Source organism: Podarcis liolepis (genome assembly GCF_965112155.1).
Source record: "Podarcis liolepis genome assembly, chromosome: 3".
Classification (NCBI taxonomy): Eukaryota; Metazoa; Chordata; class Lepidosauria; order Squamata; family Lacertidae; genus Podarcis; species Podarcis liolepis.
The window spans coordinates 47,724,095-47,742,303 of record NC_139557.1 but is presented as its reverse complement, the minus strand read 5'-3'; the positions used below and the strand labels follow the sequence as shown (position 1 = coordinate 47,742,303).

The 18,209-nt window shown below is 42.0% G+C and overlaps 1 protein-coding gene across 3 annotated transcripts in view; it reads right to left on the bottom strand.

The window, feature by feature from the left end:
- Positions 1-334: 334 nt before the first annotated feature.
- Positions 335-18,209, bottom strand: part of KLHL32 (kelch like family member 32) — a 69,615-nt gene continuing 51,740 nt past the window's right edge. For all 3 annotated transcript variants that reach the window (XM_083497672.1, XM_083497674.1, XM_083497673.1), the window contains 5 exons: positions 16,917-17,643; positions 9,395-9,453; positions 5,878-6,070; positions 4,761-4,855; positions 335-2,909 (listed from right to left, as the gene is read on the bottom strand). In XM_083497672.1, coding sequence (XP_083353798.1) covers positions 2,748-2,909; positions 4,761-4,855; positions 5,878-6,070; positions 9,395-9,453; positions 16,917-17,643 — 1,236 coding nt within the window. In that variant the 3' untranslated portion in view covers positions 335-2,747. The remainder of the gene's footprint in view (positions 2,910-4,760; positions 4,856-5,877; positions 6,071-9,394; positions 9,454-16,916; positions 17,644-18,209) is intronic.

Here is an 18,209-nt window from a genome sequence, read left to right as displayed (position 1 = left end):
TCCATTGGTAGTGGTGAGGAAGAACTTTTGCTGATTCTGTTCGTCTTCCTGTAGCCTCCAAAGCTATCTCCCTCACTATTCTAGAGGGTCTTCCAAAACCTCTTAAACAGAGCAGGAGATAGGTAACGAGTCCCCTCCACCCATTTCTAGTGCTTATCTATATGCACTGTAGAAATTGCATCCTTGCAAGGGTGGTTTCATCAGGTCAAGTGTTTGTGTGCAACAGATTATCTCTTGCAACACCTTTATGTGTGGTACAGGTCTTAGGAATAGTTAGCATGCACATAATAGTTTTCAAATGTAAAAACATTGTGAGGCAGAGATGATACAGTAGTCAGACAATAAAGTTTTATTGTAAACTGTACATATGCCTGTAATATAGAATGGAGGCACATTTGTATGAATGTTTTCTGGTAGTAACTTTTACCTATGCAGCTGGCAGCTTCTTGAACTTAGTTTGTGAATTCACACAGCAGACAAACAAAATGGTTCCCCTTGTAACTGTGAGTTGACCAATTTTATTTTCAAGGTTTTCAAAAATATGAAGATATTGTACATTAATAAAACTAAACTTGGAGCTGTCGGTAAGAATGGCCTGCATGGATGAAACTGAAATGTTCCATCAAATGGGTATTATACAGTAATGACTGCAGAAATGTGAAGGTGATAACCCAGTTATATCACCCCACTTGTTCAACTGACATGTCATTTGGCGCAAAAGTCAGGGAGAGAAAGGGGAGCCCATTGCGTTCACCATCGTGACTGGCTCTCTCCCTTAGGGCCTGTGTTCTAGTTCGTTACTATCAGGTATTCATAGTCACGATTGTTCCTTGGACAGGAAGCCAAGACTTAGGGACCCTGGCTCTGTGATAGAGCATATACTTGTAGGAAGAAGGTCCCCGGTTCAATGCCTGGTATCCCCACTTGAAAGGAACAGGTAGCACATGTCATAAAATGGCAGCTGCATGAGACCACAGTAAGCTGCTGTCAGTCAAGAGCAGACAGCGGAAGATAGATGGAGCAATAGGCTGACACAGCATAAGGCAACTCCTGCTAGACAATGGAGATGTATTGTTTCCAGACAAGGTTCTGTATAATTTTGGGAGCCATGTGTTGATATTTAGCACTCGAAAAATCCACTGGCTCCAAAGCATTCTCTGACCTGACTACCTGTTAGTTAAGACAACTGTGAGGAAGTAATGCAGACTGCAAAATAGGCTCCTCCAGTCCAAAATAAAAAAGCACAATATTTAGGTTTCCTAACAATACAATTTCCAGTGCTCCCAACTATACATAAAATGTGTGACTAATTTTATTGAAACTGCCCACTACCACAGTAAGTAAAGAATATATCCCTCCTTTCTAAGTGCAAACTCTTGTAACAGTTGCCCTTCCAAAACTGTATTGGGGGAGGGGGCAGTGCATAGCATATCTTAATGCCAACTGCTTTGCCTTGCAACATTCAAGCTGGTTGCTACTACCTTTCCCCAGCAACAGGATCCTCAAGTTAATGTGAATGAAAATACTGTTTCCCATGTTCTCTTACTTATACATTTTTAGTTGTTAAATCCCTCTTGCCTTTTTTGTTAACTGTAAGTGCTAAAAATTGGGAAGGCTAGTATAGAGCAGTGCAAAATTGCCCAGAGCCAGATGCTCAATCAGTTACTTTAAATTGCTCTTTAGGGCAAACTTAAAATAGGCAAAAATAAATTTCAGAATGGTCTCTAGACAAGAGTTATTCTCCTTGCAGCTTTTGCCAAATGAAGATATTGGAATAAAGCAGGATGGGGTGGGGACAGCTTTCCTAAAAGTTTCTACTAAATAGTTCTGTAGTTTCAAAAACCACTTTGGATACAAAGACATACAAACTCAAGCTTAACGAACAAACTTCACTATGTCTAAGTTGCAATTCAAGGTCTAATTCTATAGGGAACACTACAGCAAGGCGTTACAACAACCTTTAATGTGCCTGTCTCACTCCTCCGTTCTACATGACACATTTGTTCTGTTCATAGCACCACCTAGCTGCCTTTTCTCCAGCATAAACTTTTAATAACTACATTGCTTTTAGTCCAGCCTTTCACCCTCACCTCCATGAAGCAGTCATAAGAAACATCTGGTTCTTCAGAGGCTAACAGAGCTCCTTACACCTGCAGTTGAGAAATGTTGGAATGCACAGCAGTTACAACTTCAAGGTTTTTCTAAGATCAAGAGCAAGTACTCAGATAAGTCCTTTTCCAGCCTTTTTTTAATGAAGTCCAAACTCATTGCAGTCGTAGCCCACAGTTTGAGAATTTCTATGTTTAAGTGAAAATTCATTTTTTGCACATCTTTGACAGTACCTAGCGCTAGAAGCAACAACCTATGGAACTAAATCAAGGATCCCTTTTTTGCCAAATATATTAAATTGCATATGTAGTATTATGTTTCCTCATTGACGTATCACACTCTCTTTTGCAAAGCACTTTGGGAAGTCAGTAATCCTGGCAGATCCTTATAAGTGTGAAGCCAAATAAACTGCATAAAATGTTCCTAGAAATACTTAGTGAGCAAAGATGCCCAAGCCCTGCTTGAAGGTAGGAGGGTCTAGGTGCAATTCTGGCCCCCTTTCATTAGTGTTCTTTTTGGCTTCTACTGCATTTAATACAATAAAGAATTTCAGAACAATTCTTCCCCTTTTGGTTGATTCGAAGATGAAATCAGGATGGATGAAGCAGCTTCCTCTCTCGTCAGTCACGCTCCTTTTCTCACATAGTGCCTATCTTGTGATGAGGCACTTGCAAAGGCTGCAGGTTGGGGCATGTTGAGTAGGGTGCCGGAAGGAAGCAGGCAGCTATCCCATTAGAAGGAAAAGGCAAGGTGGGCCCATAGAAAACCTCTTCTTTTCCTTCCTTACTAACATCCAGCACCTAGTAAGAGCCAAAAACAAGGTGGGTAAAAGCTGAAATATTTATCATGAACCAAAGGCAGCTATATGTATTGCTGTTCCACTGATCTACCTATTCTATATACCGTATTTTTGCACCATAGAACCCACCGGACAATAGGACGCACTTTGTTTTAGAGGGGGGAGAACAAGAAAAAAAAATTCTCCCCCTCTCTGCCCAGCCCCCCTTCAGTGAAGCGGCAGGAGGCGCTGCACAGAGAGGGGGAGAACTTTCCCGCTCTAAAACAAGGTGCCGTTTAAGGTGCGTTCAGGCGGCTACCTTGGAAGCCTGGAGAGCGAGAGGGGTCGGTGTGCACTGACCCGTCTCGCTCTCCAGGCTTCAGGTTCCTTTCGACCTGCTCTTTGGGGCGGGGGAAGCCCACCACCAGCCCCAAAGAGCAGGTCAGGGAGCAGCGGAAAGGCGCAGCGGAGAGGCTCCTGCCATAGCCGCGCGAGGTTTGCAGGGCTATGGCTTCTTTAGCCCCGCACGCGCTCTCCCGGCTGGAGAGGTGACGCACGGCTATAGAGGCTCCTGCCATAGCTGCGCGTCACCTCTCCAGCCGGGAGAGGGTCGCGGGGGGCTGCTTTAGCCCCACGCGCGTGCTCTCCCGGCTGGAGAGGTGACACGGGGCTGTAGAGGTTCCTGCCATAGCCGCGCGTCACCTCTCCAGCCGGGAGAGGGTCGTGGGGCTATGGCGTCTTCACTCCATAGGACGCACACACATTTCCCCTTCATTTTTGAAGGGGAAAAAGTGTGTCCTATAGAGCGAAAAATACGGTAATCAAAGTTATGTGCCAGCCATCCCTGAAAACAAAAGAAAATACCCAGAATTTGAGCACTGTGCACCTGTTGCAAACAAGTTGACCCCAGCATGCCTGAACTGTTGGCATGCTCTATGGCACATAGCTGGTCTACACATTCAGCAGAGTGATGTACTGCTTCAGACTACAAGTGAGGACTAAGAGTGTCACTTTTTAATGCTCTCAAATTTAAAATGATTTGTAGTAAGACCACAGTAAGCAAGTCAAAAGCTGTGATCTAACTATGCAGGCGCCAGGCTCAATAACAGCAACAGGTCTTACATGTATTGTAGCAAACACTTGTACAACACCCCACTTCATATTAAATGCTGATCTCCTCCAATACTTGCATACTACAGTACATAGAAGAATGGCAATTAAATATTTGCATCCTTTTTTTTCTTATTTCCATATATTTTAGTTATTACGAATGGCTTCCTTTCATGTATGTAGTAGAAAAGATTGTGTCTAAATACTTTCAAAATCAATGAAAACTTTTAAAAAATGATCAGTGTAAAGCACATTTCTTGTTAGAGACACAGCTTTGAGGATTTGTTTTAAGGAAAGATCAATACTTGGCACACTCTAAAGGCATGCAATTTTTGTAAATCGCCTAAACATACATTCTTAAAACAATGTGAATTGATGTTAAAGACCAGGATTCCTACCAAAGTTTTCATTGGGAATCAGCACACATGCACATGTCAACTCTGTTGGTGCCTTACTATTTCTGCTTAAGCATACTTATTAAAAGCAAGAGTTAAATGGCAGCAGTGGAAAATAAATGTATGTGGCTGTACTACTATGAAGTAAGCACTTTTTACCTTTACCCCGATGAGCTTTTTAAAAGTAAGTGTTGTTGCCAACTTATGATCCTAGCAGTTTAAACAAGTTGCTTTTCCTCTTTTCTTAGAAGTTTAAATCAATTGCATAGGTCTGTTTCACCAAAAAGATATCCTAGTGTGAACAATTCTGGAAAAGGTAACCTTGCAATACCACTGGGAGAGACTCGAAAGGAGACTAAACCACTGACCTGGATACATGCGGAGGGTTCATTTGTCCAAAATGAGTAGCCACCAACTAAGTATATTCTGCCATTGTGAACAGCAACTCCCGATTCATTTTGGCCTGAAGCAGAAAAACAAAACCTTATGTGTTTGTTAATCATTCACATATATATTATAAAACTACTTCTATCCTGTGGGATGCTGCACATAGATTCAGCTAGCCAGCTGTTTACATGGAAACATTGCTATAATCTCTCTTAAAACAGAGTCAACAGACAAGCTTATTGGTACATTTCCAATGTTTCTGAAGAATCTAAAATAGTACAACACACCCATGCAAGTTGTAAGTTCTACTTATTGTAAATTTCTCCTGCTACTGCACACATTTGCCCAAGCATTTCTATTTAAGTATATTTTAAAAACATGTACAGCACTTTTCAGTGTTTCTATTCCCACCATGCGCCAAATAATTGCTATTTTGAGGGGAATGGGTTATCTCACAATCAACAGCTGATGTACAAGCTGTGTTCTTGCACTGGTATACACCACAGTCAGATACAAGTGGTCTTTACTGGTTGTGATAGCACTGATCACTTTTAGAGCAGGATAAAGGGCACCTGAACTTGTTTTAACAACTCCCCATCTTCTGTCTTTGCAGTTGATTAGCAATAATAAGCCACCTATGAGCAAAAGACAACAGTAGCAGGTACTGGTCATAGAATAGAAGAAGAAAGACTGGAGTAGAGCAGGCCGGCAACGACTTTTGCAGCCCCACCCAATAAAAAGAAGAGCTTCTAAATAAGTTGCCCTACATGACGGGGCTGGCCTGACAAGTCAAAAGTGGTGCATGTCTGGGATGAGGAGAAGTAGTGTTTTCAGCACTCCGCACATTTAATTATATGAAGTAGGGAAAGTAATCCAGATATTTCCTCCTTGTATCACAGAGTATCCAGCACTGGGCTCCTGTTGGTCTATTGCTTTGATGCCAGAACTTGCATGAAGCTGGTTGTGTTTTGCTTCCCTTGCAAATCAGCAAAATCCAAAGCTCAAACAGTGCAAACTAACTGAATTTAAAAGTGAGGGAGGAGGGAAGAATTTGACTTGAAACTTTGCTCTACTAAAATATACAAACAAAATACTTGCCTGTCAGCAGACTGAAGTTGCAGCGTGTCCACTGGTCAGTGTCTATATTGTAGGAATCTATGTGGCGGACAAGAATCCTGTCATTGTTATAATCCAGGTCATTGCCTCCTAAAACGTACAGCTTCCTTTGCACAGCTGCCATTGAATGGTAGACTCTTCTCTGCAACATGGGGCTGCGGCTAAGCCATTTATTCTGTAAATATAAACATAAGAGAACTGGTTCACATTAATTTCTATAGGGGGGAAAAATCTTCTTTCTTACTAGGTTCAAGGTGGCTTGCAATAAATGTTACCCATATAGCCACATCAAAATAATGTTTGAAAATTAAGTAGTAACTTAAGTTTTCATAGTGTAAGCTATTAAAATTAACCAAATGAATGAAAATTTAACCAAACGTTTTCCCAGGCAGAAAAGTCTTGCTTGGTGCCCTTTTATTTCTTAATGTGTATCTCTGGTTAGGTAAACAATAGTGATATTTTTAATTGGTAAAAGAAGAGGTGAAACAAATTTATTATTAGAAGAATGGAGAGTAGTGTGCATGAAACAGTGGAAATCGTAAAACAATTGCACCATGTAGCCCCCATAATGTATAGCTATCCGTTATATTGTGTATTATTTGGCTAGGAGGAATTAATATTTGCATTAGCAGTCCAGTCCCTTGACACAGAACTATAGACACCATCTGCTTTGCAAAGCCTGCCTGCATCCCCTGATTATATCTTAGCTTCCTCCACAGCAGTGACTGCCAGGTAAGCTGCTAAGCACTGCAAAGGCAAGGAAACAGAGGGGCCTGGTGGGGTCATTCCTAATAAGCCAGTGTGTGAATACTAATCAGCAGTGGAGAAGCAGAGGTCACCCCAGCCTGCCTGTTGGCAGGTAGCTATGTGCTCAGTGGCAGATGGTAGGCATTATCAGCACTCCACAAAGGCCTAGCGCAGAAACAGGCACTAGCACCGAATTATAGAGGTATTGAGATTCTGTGCAAGGCGCAAGCAGATGTGAGGTTCTTCCAGTGCCCACCGTATACAATATGCCAGCAGAATTTTTAAAAAGAGCGTGTGTGTAAAAACATGAGGCCGACCTCATTGTAAGAATGCTAACACACACTTTCTACCTATTAACTGTTTGTGTTTGGGGGCTCTGGCCTAAAAGGAACCCAAGTATGCAGAGGGCCAGGAAGTGGGAAGAAACAGCTTCTGAGCCCCCAAAGGCAACAAATTATAATACACATAAAAAACGGGAGCATTAGAAAATGTAGATAAATAGGCAGGATGTTATTTTGTTCATCGTGAGGCTGAAACTGCTGTTGACAAACATTTGCATGCAAAACAAATCCTAGGCTTCATACAGAGAGAAGTCAACTGGGCTAGGTTTTGGTGCAAGAAATGCAGGTACTTCTAAGGGGTTTAAGGTGGCTCAATGCACTGCTAAAATCAAGCCCCTTTTCTGTAATCACAAATCACTATTTTGCCAGCAAATGGGACTAAAGAATGCACGAAATCTGTCTAAAGCTGGAAGTAGAAATTATACAAAGCAGATGGCTTCTGGTGGTGAATAAGGCAGCTTCCTGGGTCTGTTCTCAACATCTTCTCTCAACTTTTAGTGCAGAACTTTCCAAACTTTTCATGTCGGTGACACCTTTTAGACATGCATCATTTTGCAACACAGTAATTCAGTTTTACTAGCAAAAACCAGAGGTTAAACTAACCCCTTTCCAGCCCTGGGAGGAGCGCAGGGAGTGTTCACACAACACAACTACACACTGCAGTCGACACACTAACATGTCACGAGACACAGTTTGGAAAGCTCTGATTTAGTGGAACTTGCGCCACATTGTGTTTCTCCGCCAACACCAACAATGTGAAATGGAAGTGCACAAATGTCATATTATAAGGCACATTGCACCAAATATTATTTATTTTCAGCATACATTTACTACATTTGCATCCAGCCTTTCTTCAAGGGTAGTGTAGGTCATTCTTTCCTTTCCACTCTATTTTATCCTGTCAGCCATGTTTGAGGTAGCCAAGGCTGAGATAAAGTGACTAGTCCAAGGTCATCCAGTGAGCATGTGGCTGAATGGGCTTTTGAACCCAGATCTCTGAAGCCTTGCATTTCCACCCATTCTTCCCTAACCTGGTGTTCCCAGCTGCTGGACTACAGGGAGGCTGGTAGCAGATGGGAGTTCAAGATTTCAGAACACTGTTCCAACCATGACACAAGGAGAAGAACAAGATACAGAACTGCCTTTACCTGTTATATGTTGTTAGGTTCTTTTAACTGGTTTTTATTTCATTAGGAGAAGAATATTAACTGAATGATTAAGAATCTGGTCTAAATGTTCCTCAGAAAGTTGCACTAATATACACTTGACTGCATTCCAAAACATAGCTAAGTCTACATAACCCCACTGATCTCAATGGGCATCAGAACACTTAAGTCTGAGTTGGACTGTGGCTTTTGTGTTTTAAGAATTACAGCCTTCCTAAAATGTGTTTGGGGCAGTTGAGATAGACAAATAGTGTGATCTGGCTTATAATGCAGATTCCTATGACAGATAATACACTGACTTTTAAAACTTCTGCTTGGATGGGTTGTTTCTTAAGTATGTTTACTTATTTATAGGTATCTCAAGTGCCACCACATATGCATAGATCATAATGTTAATAGCTACCTTTCTAGATCTATGCAGATCCAAGGCCCATCAGTAACCTGCAAGATACCTCTGAAAGCATGAAGCTGACAACTATTTACGTTACTTGTTCGTAGCATCTGACATTCCATTAGAACCTGCCTCTGAAAATGAAGTGATAGGTGTGTATGCATACAGAGAACCGTTAGTTTCACCAGCTTTCAGCCTGTTAACATTATTTGTGGCACTTAAAAAAAACGATTAATAGTTCTAAGTGCAAGAGGCCCAGGGGTTGACTTGGCTCACTTAAATAATCCAAGGTTCAACTTCAGGCTTCTCAGCTGGGAAATCCCAATGAGCTGGGCTGGGAAAGATGCTAATATCAGCAGGAGTCTTTACATTTCCAGCTATTAACTTATACAAATAGATACCAAGGTCATTATATTTGCCTCACAATAAGGATGCCACACCAACCGATGGCAGGGTCATAGGGATCAAGGATACCCATCTCTCATCAGTGCTAAAGCAGACTGGAATACAGATTTTGCATAAACTTCCTGTATCCTCCTTCACCATGAGCTTCAGCACTCAAGTAACATGCATTGCAGGGACCGAGACGGCTGGATGGTGGATATTAAGACACATATGGGTCACCTATTTCCAGACTGTCCTGGTGAGCTGCTTCCTTGCATACTAAAGAGCAAGGGAAAACAGGGCTCTCTTAAGGCCTGCCAGGATCTGCCAATGCGCAGGAGCTGCGCTTTTATATCCTCATCTAAGCTATTGTTGTTTGGAATGAGATGCTTTACTCATTTGATAGTGCATTTATTCACATACTTTGCATTCTTTGTGTTTAAATAAATACTTGTAATATATAAACTTACTTGTGAAGGATCATACACCATTAGTCTGTTCTGATATTGTGCAGTATTTGTTACTCCTCCTGTAACAGATGTTTACAGTGTTACACGTGCATTAAACACAGTTGGGAGTGCATTAAAGCAAATTATCTACCATTAGGAAGCATACTGCAATTTTTTCCATGCTACATGCAAAAAGGAATTTGTCAAGTTTCACTTTCCAACATCCTTATTTCTCCAGTGGCAAGTTAACAATATGCCCATGTTGGTTCATGTGCCACAAACCACAACTAGGCAAAATAAGTTGCACCCTTTGAATACTGAAGGGTACCTGAAGGTCACCATTCTGTTTCTTCTGCTAAGAGAGGTCCTCTGAACAAACACAGTTAAAGTAAGGACAGCAGTAATATTTTGCATGATGACACAAATATATGCAAGACATCTGGAAGAATAGGGCTGTCCTAAGATTAAATTCAAGGTATATTATATTAGGGTGGGGCGACCCTGTACAGTACCATAACCTTGGAGAAGTGTCAGGATAAAAATACATCTAATCATAATATATGCTAAAAACAATGTCATCTGTTGCCACCTATCCTGCTGACTGAACTTCTGTGATGTTGCAGAATGCTGGTGAACATTAGAGGAAGAAATTGCACAATGTCTGCTGGTATAAGGTAATTTCTCATTGTCTCCATGTAAATTAATTTTAGGAAGGGCACAGCTTTTTCTCCATCCCCACTGTCTGTCACAAACATGTACTGAGGCAAATCAGGTGTAGCCTATTTGGTACACTTCCGTGTCACCATTTGCAGGCCCATGCGCATTGTGTCTCGAGCGCTAGGAAGAGGTAGTAACTTATGAACAACAAAAGAACATGACAAGATCTTGGAATTTAACTGTCCACTGCAGATGACAGAAGGCTTTGGCATAGCCACTGGGTATGTATCCTGAATCATTCAGCCCAACCACTAGATTATTATCCACAAGGGTCGGTCCTAGGTTAAGGGTGACCCCTCCAAGGCCACCAGATGGAAGTCCTAATGGCCCATCTGCTTCCGTCTGGACCTTTGGCCAGAATCTTCAACCCAGACCCCTTTACCAGGGTATCCTGAGATTTTGACATAAGGGTTCCTCTTATCCTTCAAGTTAGACTGAGGATCCAACCCAATGCCTTTTTTTCCCCCTCCACCAAAGTTGTGGCAGTTGCTTTGAGGAAGTCCAAAACCCAAAGGGGCCCAATTTGTCTACAGGCAAATTTCTCCCTGGTCCTGAATATGGTGACTGATTGAACTCCACAACAAGGTTGTGCCTACATACGCAGAGCCAAACTTACAGGGAGGAATGGATTGCCAACTGTGCTCTGGCTCTAAGTGCAGCTAGCTTAAATTCAGTGGCGGCGGACCAGAGTGAATACTACGTTCAGCTGGTCCGCTGCTGAAGACCTACCCTCTCCGCCCACAAAGGCCATGATTGGCTCATTTGAAGCTAAGATTTTGGCAGCATACCCCTCGCGCCCTCACCAGCTCCTGCAGCTGCCGCTTCCCTAAAGAGGTAAATAGTCTCTTCCTGTGTATCCCATTACTTGAAAAACTACACTTAAATTGCAAAGTTGGAATTTCAAGTAACAGCTACGAGGATGAAAGAGTGAAATGCAAGTGTGCTGAAAGGGAGGAACGAGGAGTGTGAATTAAAAGTTGGGAAAGGAGGACCTTTGTACTTTTTACAGAAATGCAAGGAAATCTAGAAATCTGCTTCGTGGCAACCTCAAAGCTCAATCAGATCAGAACGATTAGATGAGAAATTGTGATCGCATTTCTTTTCTCTCTTTTTTTAAGGTAAGTAGAGGGGTGACCAGTAGTGGGACCACAGCACACAGGAAGTGGTGTGGGAAGGGGGACACGACTCTTTCTGCCTGTGTCACTGTTCCCAGTAAGACTATCCGTGCTGTTCATTCCAGGAGTGAAGAGGCCTTTTTATGCATGATGGGTTGGGTTGGGTTATGGGGCCGGAGAGACAGGAAAGAGTGTGGAAACAGAGAAGCAGAAGGGTGGGCAGGCTGACAGAAAGGTACAAGGTATTTTCATTTCAAAATGATGGGTAACTAAAATCTAGCTCCTCTCTCAACCCAGCCGATGATCTGTACTAAAATACCTGCTATATAATCCTGTCCACAGCACAAGAATCATGCAAATTCAAAGGATACTTTCGCCATAGGCGTTTGTCCGGCTGGGTCTTAACACTGGCGTGGAAGCATAAAACGTGCATTTCTTGGTACCGGGGATGTTTCCCTTCTGCATGTTTAATTTTTCTCACGTGCACACACATACCTACACCTTAAAGCCATTACGCTCCCTTTGCCTTCTTTCTGCCCCCCCCCCCTTTTTTAAAAAAAGATTCATTTGCCAAAATGAGATGCTATGGATTTACATACAGATTTGACGACAGAAAAATAGACCTGGAATTAATAGCACAGCCTCTATATGTTTTAATCCTCCCTTCCCCCCTCAGATCAAATACCCTTGCCTCCAGCAGAATTCCTGGCTTTGAAAGTCATCAAGCTGATTTGACTGCTCTTAGGTTAGGCTGCCACATGCTGTTCCACTGCCCCCCTGCAATCACCGCATTTGCAGGAAGATTCTCTGCCAACAAGTATATTTTATAGATTGGCAGTTTTGCTCTCTCTCCTCTCCCCCATCTCCCCTTAACCGCCACCTTCTCCCCAGGGGAGGAATATGCATCTTAACAGCTTTCTATAGATTCATCTGCCATTAACTATGCCATTTCTTATCAGCATCAATTTTCAAAAAACCAAGTTTATCCTAACTTTGAAGTGCTACAGTGGAAAAGTTTCAGGGCTGTTGTTCTTTTTTTATATAGATATAAAAAGCAACCTACCAAAATTTAAATTTAACAAGCCCATAATGCCCCCCACAAACGACCATTTTAAGAATACTCTAGGCAATGGAGGAATAGGTATAAAATGTCTTTTTTAAAAAATAGCAGAAAAATAAAAGTTTAAATGGTACCAGAAAAAGTGATGTTTTTCCATCATAAAATGGGACAATCAAAAGGCAATTGCTTTTACTTCCCTGTGCTGCTTTCCAAAAGGAGAATGATAATATCAGTGGAGATGATATCCGGGTGCGTTTAAAAATAAAGTCTATAATAAAGTCTTTTAGAAGTCAAGCAACCTGTAAATAGCTCATAGGATTTCAATGCAGGAGGAGAAAAATGTATCAGTAAGCGATTGTAATTTTTTTGGCTCGCTGATTGCTGGCTGAATTTATATACAACTACTGGGATAAATAATGCACCGCATGAGAACAACTTCGCTGTGTTGGATTAGTGATCTATTCAGACCAGAATCCTGTCTCTGATGCCATGAAATATGTTGTTTACGGAGTATACCATTCATTCCTAGCCTCTGCAAGTAGTACAGTATCCTGCTTCAGTTGTTTGTGTTCCTTTGTTTCTGAATGCCATTGAACCTTCACCACCACTATAACTTCCTCTTGGCAACCATACTATGTATGGATTGGTCATTTCCCTACCTATTTTTGAACCGGCCATCAGCCAAATTTCAGTGTGTGTGCCTTTTCATTTATTTGTTGTGGAAGTATTAGGAACAGTTGCTTAATTTCATGTGGAAAATCTTTCAGACCTGCTTTTTCAAAGCTCATCAAACTGCACCGTAGCACTAAAAAACGTATGATTTGTAGTGCTATACTTGGACTAGCACAGCAGTGGGGAATCATTTTTGTCTCTAAAGTAACAAAATAACTTTCTATATGTAAATTGCTCCAAAAAGTACCGCATTTTTTTTTCAAAATTTTTGTTTTCTTTGAGAAAAAACTAAGGGAGGGGGACAGATATCCCCCTTCCCATGTCTTCAAAATTTCCATAAACCTCCTGTCTCTAATCAGAATTTAGCCCCTGTTCTTCAGTTGGTAGTTGGGGTGCTTAATCCTGTTTTGCTGTAAGCTATTTGCACAGCAAGGCAAAATGGAACCCTGCCCTCCTGCTGGATGTAGTTTGTGGGACAAGTCCTTGTGGCCCAAATTGGACCCCCTGGTGGACCAAAATTAGCCCATGGGCCAGAGATTCTCCATCCCTGTACTAGCACTATATAGCATGATATCTGATGGACTGAAGGCATGACAAGAGGGAGGGCGGCTTTTTACAAGAGAAAATAAGGGTGTAAATTAAGTGCTTTGCTAGGTCAGAGCCAGGTTCAATGTAGGCTCACATTCTGTCTGAAACTGTGGCCAAAATTACACTGTGGAAGCTTGTAGGAATATCCGTGCTCTGATGTTTGCATCCAGCAGTCGGAAATGCGTTGACTGTAATAATGGACAATCCGTTTCTGAATGTGGTGCACAGGTTAGAACAGGGTTTCCCAAACACCAGCTGCTTTTGGACTGCAACTCCCATCTAGCTAGCAGGACCATTGGTCAGGGATGATGGGAGTTGTAGTCCAAAAACAGTTGGGGATCCAAGTTTGGGAAACCCTGGGTTAGAGTGTTGAACTAGGACTGCGAGACCAGGGTTCAAATCTCCCCTCAGCAACTAACCTTGGGCTAGTTGCTGTCTCTGCCCAGTCTTCCTTGCAGGACTGTTCTAAGGACAAAATGGTGAAGCAAGTGCACCACATTTAGCTTTTTATAAGAACAGTGGAATATCAATGTAATAATCAACTAAAAGATTTTAAAATAGCTTGTAGATGAAAGATACGATTCATGAAAGCCTTTCCTATGCAATTTCATGAAATGGGAAAGGAGACGGACTGAGGAAGAAGGGATAGATGCGTTGCTAGTCACCAGTGACGCCACAACTTTCGAAATCCCCAAGATCCCCGCTTTGGTTGTCAAAAGAAGCGTTTTTCCCCATTGCAGTATGAGTGCTGGGGAAATGTGATCTCCTTGGATGGAAAAGCAAAAACATTCCTTGAGGGAAGAAGTCTGGATTCTGCGTAATAAGCAAATATCCGCTGTTGGTTTCAAACATATAAGCAGTGGTGGCTGGTACCCATTGGCACAGGTGGGGAGATAGGCAGGAGTGGTGTGGTACCCACTGAGCAGTGGTGGCTGGTACCCATTGGGACAGGGGGGGGGGAAGAACAGGAGGTGGAGCCAAAGCCAATGGCAGGTGGAAGCCACTGATTCCAGCTTTGTCCCCATCCTTCCTACTGAATTCCCTAAGTGCAACACCGAGGAGGAAGCTGACGGAGATCATATATTGTGCCTGTTGTATTAATGCATAACACAAGTGGGGGGGGGGGATGTGTGCTCTCATGCTCCCAATTGGCAAATGTCTTTTAAAACATGGAAACCTTGACCTAATATGAGGAACAGAATTAGCATTCTCACCATGTCCATTAGCAAGGTAGTGAAAAGGAACGTCAAGTATTTCCCCGCATGCTGGTCGACAGGAGGGGGCCCTTTCAGGCATGCTCAACTAGCTCTCTTGGAACATTTGTCTAACCACTTGTAAAATGGGCTGCAGGACCAGACAGACCATTGGAATAGCTGCACTTTTAGCAATGCTTTACCCTGTCATCTCGTGTATCTCATACTGTAAGCCATTATTATGAAATGTAAACCTTCGGCGTTTTGTTTAAACGTAACAAAGACTAAAGAAAACATGACATTTTGATTAGAAAGACCTTGAACCCAGAATTTTGAGAGCCAATAATCTATTGGGGGTTCTTTTGGGGTTAAGTAGATCCTGCCACAGCCAGGTGTATACAGTGGTACCTCGGGTTAAGAACTTAATTCGTTCTGGAGGTCCATTCTTGAGACTGTTCTTAACCTGAGGTCCCACTTTAGCTAATGGGGCCTCCTGCTGCTGCCATGCTGCCGCAGCGCGATTTCTGTTCTCATCCTGAAGCAAAATTCTTAACCCGAGGTATTATTTCTCGGTTAGTGGAATCTGGAGCCTGAAGAATCTGTAACCTGAAGCTTCTGATACCTGAAGCGTCTGTAACCTGAGGTACGACTGTATATGGCACTGACATACGTCTTTCAGCTACACTGACTATAAATTCCCATATAATTATACACCAAAATTTGTTTCAGATAACACAGTGCTGGTTAAACAACAAAGAGCTTGTGCTGTTTGCATATCAGCAGTTCAGGGTGACTACTGATGCTGCAGAAGCTTCAGGAGACTTGGGAAATTCTTCAATTTAATTATCCTAGAATGAGCTAGCTTGACATACTTGGATTTAAGCCAATTTAGTCCCATCAACTTCATCTACAAAGAATTTTCTCACACACTCTGACACATACGCACACACCCCTTCCTGCCCACCCAACCTCATGCGGAATCTTAGCTTGTTTACAGATTAGGAGAGAGGCAAAGAATTGGAGCTTGCGGCCTTTATAAAGTTTGCCAAAGTGTAAAGACAGCAGTGAGAGGAGGAGAAATCGAATGTCCTGCAAAATATACCAGTTAGAGCATTTTCTTCTTCCTTTCAGGTGCTGCAATATGAACTATAACATCATTCTAAACCCTGAAAGAAGAAAAAATGGTCTAGCCCTAACCAATATATTTCTTCATTCAGAAAAAGATCATTAAACACGAAACCTTAATGGTTCTGGTGCATTTCAAGGCTATTTTGCTTGAAAACTGAAAGCATGAAAAGTATGCATCTCTTTGTGAGCAAGCCAGATTCAAACACTTTTCAGAAACTGCAAAATTTAGCATTCTATAAAACCTCAAAATTACCAGTCAACAGGTGCAGAACATAACTACAGAATGCATTTCTAACATATCCCTGTTATTACTCTGCAATACAAAGGGAGGGGAGAACATCCATAAAAAGCCTTAGACTCCATTTCCCTAGCAGCATCTTTAGAAACTGGGGGGGGGGGGCTGAAAAATCCCCCAAGAGAAAGACACACCAAAAGTATCGCCCCAACTCTAAATTTAAAACCGACCAACTTTATGGATATGAGTGTTATTTAAATATTCCTTTTCTGTACAATACTTAGAAATATGTATAAAACATTCTCACTTTTGGAAAACAATACTCCCATTCCTAAGTTCACTATCTTTCTTCCCCAATACAACTCTGTGTTTAGTTCACTTTTGTTGTTATCTACTTTTTTATACTTCAATTTATTCTAAACCATGGCTTTCCTCAGTGCCATCATTCTTCTGCTGAGCTGTATTAAAAAATGTGTGCATAGTAATTATATTTACATTAAGGGTGTAAGTATACAAACACTTTCTCCCTACCCAAAAGTCTCAGTGTAAAGCTTTTTTAATTTCAATTTTAACTGTTCTTTTTCAAAACCAAACGCTGCACCTTGATTATATCCCCCTTACTTTAGCTGCAGTTTCCTTCATATTTACCACTTGTGGTTCTTAATCACTATACTAACTCTCCCACCCCTTTTTGCATCCTAACTTGGTTTCTTAAACTTTGGCCTTTGGTGAATGAAAGCTAGACCCATCTTCTCCAAGAGAAGTTTCCTAAAACCAACTCTCCACTGACAGTGTTTTGTCATCGCGCAAATGGCTGAAATGAAACATTTTCTACCTGATATCCAAAGGAGACCATCCACAACATATCCCGCATGACAGGAAAGGGATCTGTCAAAGGACTGAACAAAAGTCCATTTGTTCTTCTTAGGGCAGTAGCGCTCCACCGTAGGCAACACTTGACGCAGCTCATTTCTACCTCCGACTGCGTAGAGGTATTCGTCCACAGCTCCCAACACAAAATGTTCCCGGCAGTTCTTCATTGGACCTATTTCAGCCCAAGAATTGTTTCGAGGGTTGTATCTACAAGCAGTCCGTACTGCACAAGTGCGGCCGGTGGCATGCTCAACTTCGCCACCTGCTACGAAAAGGAAATCTCCCATTACAGCAACACAGTGGTGGCTTCTTCCTACCGGCATGGGAGCCAGCTCACTCCAGTTTGCAATCCCTGCTATATAAACGTTATCCTGGTCTACAGGATTGAAGTATCGAAGTTCTTTAACTTTGCAGATCTCCCGTTTCTTCCCGCCAATGATGTAAAGAGTGTCTGACTGGAAGCGAGGTTTTGTCCTTCTGGTCTGCCATATTGGCTGTGCATAGATACTCTGGTGATATACCAAGGCCTCATTGATCAGTGCTGTGGCGGTTTCACTAGCTTGGACAAGAGGGTGAGAGAGGGCTACTGTATGCAAGGTGTCCACGTCCATAAGCCCAAACCGAACATGCTGGAGAAGTTCATCCATGTATTGGTAACGGCAATTGTGTTCTAGCCACCTCACAGCTAGCTAGAAGGGAAAGGGGGGGGGGGGACATGAAGTTATCTGCATTAGCCACAATTCAGTGTGAGACTGCTTGCATTCCTAAAAGTACATTTGCATTGCCTTATCAACAACAAATTATACTCCCAAATTTCATCAGATGCATACATAAAAACATCCCTTCATCTTTCCTAAAATAATTACGACTATCAGTAGAGTTTATGTATGATAACAGAGCTGTGTTGGCTTTTAGCTCACTGATGTTTTTCTGAACCCACAAGGGAGAGTTACCCTGCATGACAAAACACAGCAAATGGTGCAACATTCCACAATGACTAAAAAGCATATATCATATTGGAAATCAATCTGTTAGAATACAGAAAAAAGGAGACTATGGCCATGTTCTGAAGTTCAGGTGTGCCCTGTTCTCAGTTGTGTCCTTGCCTGCTTGTAAAAGCCTTGTGCATGCGTACATAATCAACTACACTTTCCTTTCCTACTACTAGATATGTGTAAAATAGAATATACTGCAAGAAGCACAAAGCACTGGAGAAGCCAAGGAACTTGGAATCATTATAATTTGCCATGACCTA